General features: G+C 35.5%; 1 protein-coding gene across 1 annotated transcript; it reads right to left on the reverse strand.

The window, feature by feature from the left end:
* Nucleotides 1–8543: 8543 nt before the first annotated feature.
* Nucleotides 8544–9488, reverse strand: LOC103680347 (olfactory receptor 2AJ1-like). Its single transcript, XM_008709885.1, has one exon. It carries the CDS (start codon nt 9486–9488, stop codon nt 8544–8546), a length of 945 nt encoding a protein of 314 aa, XP_008708107.1.
* Nucleotides 9489–10978: the final 1490 nt, after the last annotated feature.

A 10978-nucleotide genomic window follows, 5' to 3' on the forward strand; every position in this document is an offset into this window, starting at 1 on the left:
CCCTACAATGTCCTAATTGCTCACAACTGTCCTCTAGTAAATGGAAGAAGGGAGGCCTGGTGATATCATTTACCAACATGTAATATACCAGGTCCTCTAAATGAAGCCAAAATCATAGTTGCTTTCAATCAAAAGGTATCACTATCTAGAATGATATGTTTATCAAAGAGCACTCGTATCATCTCTGTAAGTCAGGTTGCAGATACACAGAATCTATCCTCCAGTTGCTTTTGCAAGTTTGAAAGATTCACATACTACATTTCTGTAACTACTCTCCTTGCATTAGTTTTTTTTTTTTTCCTATCCTTTTCTTCAGAAGTTTGGAAGTAAAATATTGAGAAAAATGTGACTCAATTTTAGAATTCAGGTATTTATTATTGGTACAGATACTTAAAATGTGCTTTCACTGTTAAATAGACTAGAAAACTAAGACATAAATATTCACAGTCATTTATTTAAGAACACACCAACCAATGTAGAGCGAGGTCTACAATTTAGGCTTTCTGATTCTCTATTCAGGGATTTATCCCCATGTCAAAACTATTTCAAAATTCTGCTTTCCTTCTTTTCTGTAGTGACTTTTCAGAATGGCAATAATACTTACCAGAAGTTAGCCTGCTATAGAAAGATGTGTTTTCTGTAGAAATCATTTTTGGTTTAGGAAATCCTTTAAGGAACCAACCTGGGCAAAGTTCAATACCCTACCTATGTTACAATATCTAATTCTGCATCCGTACATGGAATCCTGTGTGAGCTCCCTCTTTCCACTAAAGCCTAACTCAACCAATCCCAAAATAGGAGATGCAAAGAGAACTTAATGCTTTAATACTGTGTATTCCTTCAATGTTTTAAACATTTAAGTATCTCATTTAATATTTACACAAACTTATTTTTCAATAACAAGTGTACAAATTGTTAATTTATATTTGTGTATGTATTTCCATAAAGCTGCATAAATTGAAATCAATTAGAATCAAAGTTATATACATACATGTGCACATGCACACAGATCACTAAAATGTATGCTTTTTTGTTGTTTCAGGCTGGGTTGATACTTCTACATTTCACAAGTAAATTGCTCAGAATTTGGTGTTAAACCTTCAATTTACTTCTGGTATTGCCATTTATTAAAAATGTGACACTGATCTGGTGAATTTACCTCTGTCAGCTTGTAGCCTGCAGGCATAAAATTTAAACAAGGATATATAGTTACTGCTTAGCACATGTGACATGTAAGTTATCAGTTAACATGCTGGTTCCTAACTGGAGTTGGAACTGCCCTCTGCCCAGGGGCATCCTGCAATGTCTAGAGATGTTGGCATACTGGTGCTCCTGGCATCTAGTAGATAATGCAATATACAATAGAGAGGACACTACAGAACAAAGAATTATCTCGCACAACATACCACATTTGCTGAGGCTGAGAAACTCTAAAGTAATCGTAGCTTTGATCATTTCTACCTTTTCTTCATTTGGACACTCATCATCCAAGATTACACAAGGATTTTTTTTTCATTTTTTTTTCTTTATACTCTTTTTTTTCTTTTTTTTTTTTTAAAGATTTTATTTATTCGACAGAGAGAGAGACAGCCAGCGAGAGAGGGAACACAAGCAGGGGGAGTGGGAGAGGAAGAAGCAGGCTCATAGCGGAGGAGCCTGACGTGGGGCTCGATCCCATAACGCCGGGATCACGCTCTGAGCCGAAGGTAGACGCTTAACCGCTGTGCCACCCAGGAGCCCCTTTTTCTTTATACTCTTATTCAATTCTCACAAACACAAAACCAGGCTGTCCATACATTCCTGTTGTGCTAATTTCACTAAAGGTGAGTGCACAAGGCACCATGTAACCACTTCCCCCTCACTGACAAAATTACATAGAGGAAGCAACACACCTCAGTACATTTGTTGAGGACTTGACTCTGGGTGTTATCTTGATTCCCGGGGTCATCTGTGCATCCCTGCTGAATTCAGTTCTCATACAAGTGGACACTGCATAAACCCATTTCAGTAAGTCTCAGTCTGATCCTGATCTTTTTTCCAATTTGGGTATTGTGTCTGCAAATTGACTCTGAAGACAAAGAAAACAAACACAATACTGTTGTCTGTGCTTGTTCTCCAGGCACTCTGCTTAATGTTGTCATATAAAAAGCCATCAGTGCTGACACCACCTGTAATCTTATTTTGAACTCTGTCTGTCTCTTAATTGACCCCCTGAATGGAAGCATCATCTCCTTAGAGATATTTGATCACAATGAGGAAAGGATATTTAAAAATGGAACTAAAATGTATATAATCATATCAGGTGCACATATGTGACCAGCTACATTGCCTAGAGTATAAAATCCATAAGAAAAAGTCACATTACAGACATTCCCACTTTTGCTGTCACCTTCGTCTGCTCCATGTCAGAGATTCTGCCACAGACTCTAAAAACATTACACCATCCAACAATACCTGGAGTTCCCTTCCCTGAGTTGTCCAATGCGTTCAATCTTACTCATATTTTAACTATCTCTTAAATAAACCCTGTTATATAGATTTATTTGGTCAGCTCAGGATAAATAAGTTTTTCTGTTATTTGTCAATCTATTATAGTTCACCTATACTTTTATTTTAGCATCTGGTACCCATATCATCAAGTTTCAAGTGTCTCTATTTCATGAATGTGGCAGCCTTGAGGGTAGGGCCGTGTCTCATTCCCCATGATTCAGGTAAGAAGGTCATACATAATATCAAGTACTTCACTATTTTCACCTTACTTCTATGATGGATTATTTGTGATCACAAAAGTTCTTCCCAGGGACGCCTGGGTGGCTCAGTCGTTAAGTGTCTGCCTTTGGCTCAGGTCACGATCCCAGGGTCCTGGGATCGAGCTCCACAAGGGGCTCCCCACTCAGCGGGAGGCCTGCTTCTCCCTCTCCCACTCCCCCTGCTGGTGTTCCCTCTCTCGCTGCCTCTCTCTCTGTCCAATAAATAAATAAAATCTTTAAAAAAAAAGTTCTTCCCAGAATTGAAGACAATGTAAGTTTTAGGCATAAATATCATTTTGTTTTTAAAAAGTTCACAAGTATCCATCTGATTCTTTGAATTTTACTTTATTTCTTAAAGATCTTTTTATAGTAATTTTATACGCATTATGACCTAAATATAATTTTCTTTTTGAAGTCCTCTACTTAATGAGCTGTGGACTTATTACTGGCTTATCGCATTGCTTAGCAAAGAAAAATTCTTTATTAATTGTATTCAAAGTGTCCTATAGCATTTGCATGTTTCTCCATAAAAACACAAATTAGAACCAATAGGTCACGGTCTTTCTTACTTCTGGGCATGCCACATGCATTTCCTGCATAAACTTCCTGGAGTACATTCTGCAAAAAGGTTCAACTTACCTGTTAATGTGTACTAGGCATTTCACATACATCCATGCAGACACATCTACAACCAGGACTATAGGCTTCTATATTTGGAGGTCGATCTTACTATTTGTTGTTTTGGTCAGGTTCATGTGGCAATGCCCCCTGAGAGCAGGATGGAGGCAGAGTTACTAATAATGCAGGATGGCCTCAGGCCAGCCTGGTGTGAGGGGTAATGACAACTTCCCAGATGTTTTCACAGATTTTTGTTTCTGCCAGCTCCTTGGATAAAAATCAATATGTTTATTTTAACATTTCTTATTATTGAAAAATAATTTTATTCAGGTGTTCTGCATTTCTGTTTTACATCCGGCAAGTATATAGTTATACTATACTCACACATATTAATTATTTTGTTAGTTTTATTATATTGATCAGCACATCTAGTAAATTAAAATGGATTAATTTGAGATATATGTATAGATTTATTTAATAATATATAATAATTTTCATATAATTATATGTGTATATGATGTATATAATATGCATGTACATATATGTATATATAATTATATGTATTCTATATATGGGATTATATATTAATTATATGTATTATGTATAATTATACATATATATACATATATATACATATATATTATATATAATTATACATATATATATTATATATAATTTATGTATATATATTTATTTTTATATAATTACATACAATTATATTATATATGTATATGTATCATATATATAATTTATGTAAATGTTTATTTATATGATATATAAATATATACCAAAACATATATAGATATATATACCTAAATATATAAATATATAGATGTATATTTATATACCTAAATTCTTTAAATTTATCAAATTAACTTACATTATATTTTAATTTTTAATCTTTCACACAATTTGCATGATATTTTAAAAAATAGCAAAAGTTAATGTGGTCAAAAAGTATAAACTTCTAGTTATATGTGAAACGATTATATATTATTAAGTTTATTTTTTTCTGTTATAAATGTCTGATAACATAAAATAATGTGTATTATTACCACAGAGGAAGAGTTGTCCACTGTGGTTTGTTATATTTTGAAACTATATATTTTTTTAAAGGCGTTATTTATTTATCTGTCAGAGAGAGCACAAGCAGGGGGAGCAGCAGGCAGAGAGAGAAGCAGACTCCCAGCTGAGCAAGGAGCCTGATGCAGGACCCAATTCCAGGACTCTGGGATCATGACCTGAGCCAAAGGCAAATGCTTCACCAACTGAGCCACCCAGGCGCCCCTGAAAGTATATTTTAATACAGTTTTACTCTAAATGGTACCTACTTGTTCTTATTGCTTACATGTTTTCAATAATAACATCAATTATAATGTTGATCCAGTGCAAAAGTTTAAAAAAGAAAATGTTTACTTATTTATTTATTTGTTAATTTATTTTTGGTAAAGAAAATTATCTCAAAGTCAAAGTGCATTGAATTTGCAATCCAAGCTACTTGGACAATGTGTTATTTTGTGAAGATTAAACAGTTTATTTTTCACATTAAAAAATTAAAAAGCCACAAAGTTTTGAAGACAGTGTTTTTTATTAATTAATTAATTAATTAATTAATTTATTTATTTATTTATGAGAGAGAGGGAACTAGTGAGGGGAGGTACAGAGAGAGAAAGAGACAAGCAGACTCCTTCCTGAGCCTGGAGCCCAACGATACGGGGATTGATTTCAGGACCCTGAAATCATGACCTGAGTCAAATTCAGACACTTAACTGACTGAGGCACCATGGTGCCCCAAAGATAGTGAGATAGTTTTTATTTTCTCTTCTTTAGAGGACAAAAATGTGTCTATAATGACAGTTTTCAAGAACTTTCATTTGACCTATGGAAGGAAGTTAGAAAAAAATTCTACAAAGAAGTAAAACATTTTATACTCTGCTTTAACATGGCCCCTGGTTGTCATAACCATAAGTATGGAAGATCGAATAAGCAGCACCGTTTGGATGAATTGAGAATGCCAAACAGGGGATGCCTGTGGTCTGCATCTGAGGCAAAATCATCCCCAGAGAACCACAGCTGCCAGTGCATGGGGTGGCTATAGGAGAGTGGACAGTCAGAATGGCTGTGTGTTCTCAGATGCCAGTACAGCCTGGAGAATGGCATGAGACTATGGCACAGGCCTGACTGGCAGCTGAAACAGCCAGTGGATGGAGGATAAGGCAGAGCTTGGAGGACACTGGTGCCAGTGAAGGCTAAGCCAGCAGGAGGGAGGAAATGCAAAGACCCTCCTCCTTATTCCCCATGTGCATGGCCTGTGCTTGCAGAGTCCACAGAGAGGAAGACAGACAGGGATGCATCAGAGTCAGACTCATGATCACAGTTAGGATCAATACACCCAAAGAAGCTAGTGAGAACCAGGGAATTACCTCAAACCAGAAAATTCTCCAATTGCAGTTATAATCATAAGACCCTTCACACAAACACTCTTCTATCTTCAATGAATTCCAGGAAGAAAGGGAGAAAAGGAAAGAAGAAGATTCTTGATTTAGCAGATTAAAAACCTTGGACTGACAAATTATAAATACAGGCAAGCTTCAGTCCTTTGAAGGGACAATTTTATTGTTGTATGTTTTTCTTCTGTGAATATAAGTAGAGTCTCATAAAATAAGATGGATTCAATTCAGAGAGCTAAACTAGTATTTCAGTATATGAAAATGGTAAAATACAGGAAGAAAAATATAAGTGAAATTAGAATGAACAAAATGCAAATTGACACCTGGGTAATCTTAACACATCCACTAAAGCTATAATTAGCTGTGTGTTTTTTTTTCCAAATAGTAGACTTAAATACAAAAATCCTGTATTTCTTCACATATGGGTGATTTTAGCCATTATTATATAATCTTTAAATTCCAATTTATATTGTTATAGGAACATCTGGACATAATTTCAAAATATTAATTGTGAAGAAAATTAATATTACTCAGTAATTTATGTATATTTTTTAAATAACTTGATTCTATCTACTTTTTTAAACTCTTCTAAAATATACAGAGGATGCTACACATTTAATTTTTACAAGGAGAAAAAAATCAATCATTAACATCACCATGTATTTTCCTTAAGCATATCACAACACTTGACATTTTGGTGAATCATTCCTATCACAAGTTAGCAAAAATATTAGGAGAAATCCTGATAGTATGCTATTCTGTATTAAGGCATTCAATGCTAGCTATTACAATAAGCAACTTCAGTGTTTAAAGATAGCAAAGTTTTCTTGTCACAATGAGGCATTGTGACATGAATGAGATTGTTCTCTGTCTCTTGCAGCTGTGTCCTTCTGGATCATGTGATCGCCAATGTCTCCATGGAGAAGTCAGAAATGGATGACTGGAAATGATACATTTTACTCATGCTCAATCTCTTTTGCACAGAAGTACTCACATGGCTATGACTTAAATTTCACAGAAAAGCTGGGAAATATGGAAGATCATCTCAGTATTTGTTAAGCAATGTATTTGTACATATGCAGTGTATAATATAAAATAAATGAATTAAATGAACAGAGTTACTATTAATAAAGAATGATATTATATCTCATTAAATGAGAGAGGTGATAAATCTGGGTATTTCTTTTATTCAACGTTGATCCTTTTTACAGGTATAGAATGATTTGTCTCCAAGTGAGATTTTAAAACATATCTATAAATGTGATAGAACAGATGAACACTTGTACATAAAAAGAGTCAAGAGATAGAGAAAGTCACAAGTGACCACTTTTAGAGGAAGCTGTTTTTAAGTACTCATAAATTATAACTGTGAGAATAGCATTGTTTTGTAACAAACTACAAATAGGGGAAATAACATACTAAGATTAAACAAATTGTTCAATCTAATTGGATTAGATGGTGGTAAAATAACAAATTGATCTATGGCATACTTTATCACTAAGGTAATCTAGATAGATCATAGATGGACAGCTTTATTGATTACCAACTCTTGATAATAGCATTATGACCCAGTCAGAAGGTTTTATACTACTAACCTTATTACTCTTTGAACTTGCTACTTCATGGCCTGTATATTTTAATAGAACCTCTAGCAGATGTTATAATCAGTGACAGCAGAAGTTTAAAAACACTGACATTAGTATTCCAGGCCCTGTTTGACTTGCTATGGGGAAGGCTTCCTGTCATGAACTGTAAAGTCTCAGATAAGGAATGCAGGGTTAAAGGCATGGCTATCAAGATAGTCTTTCTATTTAAAATAGCTGACTGCTCTACAGTCAGAAAATTCTTGAGACTAGTTAATACATATTTTAGGCCTTGCATTCCCAGCTTGTAGCTCAGAGAATTAAGGTGGTAATTCATATAAGTATCTTGGTTCCCTTAAATACCATGGCTCTTCAGAATTTTATTATTCACTTTTATATACTAAAATGGCATTAAACTAAGACAGAAAGCTGATGAGTGTTGGGTTTTCCCAAAATTTTCAATCAAGCAATTATAGGTCAACTGGTGGCCATTTTCCAATTCATAGTATTAATTCATTCCATTGTTAACAAGGAAGAAAACAACAACTATCAATGCTACCAATAATGGGAAAGTTACACAGGGCTCTGATTCACTTAAGGAAGAAACATCAAGTCTCATGGATTCTATTCCTGTTAGTAGATACTCAAAGACTGATTTCTAAGCCAACACAAAGAAATTGCTGAGAAGCAACTGACTTCTAACGTAGAATCCCCAAAGTGTTAGTTTGTAATGGCATAATATGCTTCTAGATGATACCAAGCTGAAGCTTAAGGCAGTGGGCTTAGCCTTCTATCCTATCTACCTTGTTTTCTGCTCCTTCACACAAGAGTCCAGGATTCATGCTTCTGATTATTGCCTGATGAGTTTATGTGGCTTCCAGATTTCTTACTAATTGTTGCTCTAATTTTACAATTTATTATTTTGAATTATATTCTCAGTGCAATTAGCAAGGCAGAGCTATTTTATGCCATGTCTCTGTATTGAGATCTTTTTGGTGATAATTTTGGTTGATGGTAAGAAATTGAATGAAACACTTCATCTCCTAGACTAATACATGATTGTTATCAGATAGACCAAAGTGCATCATATAGTATAAACAATATTTACAGTCAATAAAACAACATCCACTAAGCCTTTATACTCACATTTTAAAATATAGTGAACACTTGCATAGAACTTTTTTCAGGGCTCCCATCACATCTTTATTCCGAAGACTATAAATCATGGGGTTGAGCATGGGTGTCAGAATAGTGTAGAAGACAGATGCAACTTTATCTTGGCCTGAAGTATGGGAAGAGATTGGCCTCATGTACATGAAAATGATGGCACCGTAATATAAACTGACCACTGTCAGGTGAGATGAGCAGGTTGAGAATGCTTTTTTCCGGCCCTCAGCAGAAGACATTTGAATGACGGTGACCAGGATGAGTGTGTAGGAGGCAAGGATGACTGAGAATGGAATCAGAAGCAGAATGGTGGTGCTGATCAAAATCCCAGTCTCATAGGTCAAGGTATCCTCACAGGAGAGACGCAAGACACCAGGAAGTTCACAGTAGAAATGATTGATTTCTCTGGATCCACAAAAGGGCAGTCTCATGGTGTAGACTGTATGTATCAAGGCATTGAAAAGGCCACTGGCCCATGAGCTAACAGCCATCTGCTTACAGAGGGGCCAGTTCATGAGAAGTGGATAGTGTAAAGGTTTGCAGATGGCAACATATCGGTCATAGGACATGAGTCCCAAGAGGATACACTCAGTCCCACCCAGGGCCAACCCCAGGAAGATCTGGGCACCACAGTGGAATGTGGAGATGACCTCCTTATGTAGAAGGTAGTTTGTCATCATCTTGGGGACAATGGCAAGTGTGAAGAGGATGTCAATGAGAGAGAGTTGCCAAAGGAAGAAGTACATAGGGGTATGGAGATGACAATCTACCAAGATAAGCAGAATTAAGAGGCTGTTTCCAGTTAGTGTGAAAAAGAACATCATGGTGATAAGCATGAAGATGCAGAAGTGAGTTGGCGTGTATTGGAGCAGACCCAGAAGAATAAATTCAATGATAGTGTCATTATCCAAATGTTTCATTCTTGCAATCTTTGTAGAGATAAAAGGAAAAGCATATTGTAGGAAAAATATTTAAGTATTAATAGGGTACTACATAGAAGTTAACCAATGAGAAAATGTTTGTATTTCCTAATGAATTCTGGAAAAAATAGTGAAACCAGTAGATGTAAATTGGTCAAATGATATTGGTCTGGTTTGATTTGTGCTACTGTCACCAGCTAGACCCCAAGACCAGATCTTAACGGCTCACTCACTTGTACCCACCTATCTTTGTCCCACATTTTTCATTGAGCTCTTTTTCTTTTCAATCTTTTCTCTTAACTCAGGCAACTGGAAACCAAAACTATCTCTCAAGCTCTAGCAACTGCCTTGACAAGACCTGTAGCCAGCAGACCACCCAGACCACTTTGGGTGTAACCCCCAACCTGCATATGCACAGATGGACCATGGAATGATCTGTAGAATGACCAACAACTACCATAAACTCATTATAATACTAAAATCTCCACCCAGGGAGAAGCACAAACCTCATTTGCATAACATACAAGGTATGTATAGACATGTGGGCATGTGTGGCCTTATGCCCACATATACATACAATGACACTACTTCCCTATCTAAATATTCATCCTAACCCTAAATAAAAGAAACCCATTCACCCTTGCTTGAGGAGTTATAGCTTTGGAAGCTATTCCCAATAATGTTCTCATCTGTTACAAACAAAATTTACTTTGTGCAACGACTCACCTGGTGTAGTTTCTGTGACTCACCAAAAAGTGAACTATGTCGGTTCAGTTACACAACATGATGTGGAAAAGTTAGCTATATGGGTATTTCCCCTTTTTAAATATATTTTGGATACAGGTTCTTTCAGTCCAAAATAGGTTGAATAAAAAGTTTGCTTTATTAGTGGTTTACAAGCAATTTTGTTGAAGGTTTCTGGTGGAATACAACTAATCAGATTGATTTTGTTCCACTTCTGGGGGTTCCTCTTCATTTCAAAACTGATCCCTAGAACAAAGCAAAGTTCTGTGAGCTAGTCTGTTAAACATAAGCATTGAAGGTAGAGATATCAAATGTTATAGACCTAAGGACATACACGTTCTGAGTTGGTTACTAAAATCTAATTCTCCTAAATATATTTGGTATTTTTAAATTTATTTTACTTTGATTTTTTAACTTTTTAAAAAATTATTTATTTAAAATTATTTAAATTCAACTTAGTTAACATATACTGTATTTTTAGTTTCAGGGTTAGAGGTTAGTGATTGATCAGTTGCATATAATACTAGCGTTCATTACATCAAGTGCCCTCCTTAATGCCCACCACCCAATTAACCCATCACCCCACCCACCACCACTCCAGCAACCCTCAGTTTGTTTCCAAGAGTTAAGCATCTCATGGTTTCCCTCCCTCTATAGTTTAAACTTATTTTATTTTTCCTTCCCTTCCCCTATGTTCATCTGTTTTGTTTCTTAAATTCCACATATGAGTGAAATCATATGGTATT

The sequence above is a fragment of the Ursus maritimus genome, unplaced genomic scaffold (genome assembly GCF_017311325.1).
Source record: "Ursus maritimus isolate PB19 unplaced genomic scaffold, ASM1731132v1 scaffold_5, whole genome shotgun sequence".
NCBI classification, from domain to species: domain Eukaryota; kingdom Metazoa; phylum Chordata; class Mammalia; order Carnivora; family Ursidae; genus Ursus; species Ursus maritimus.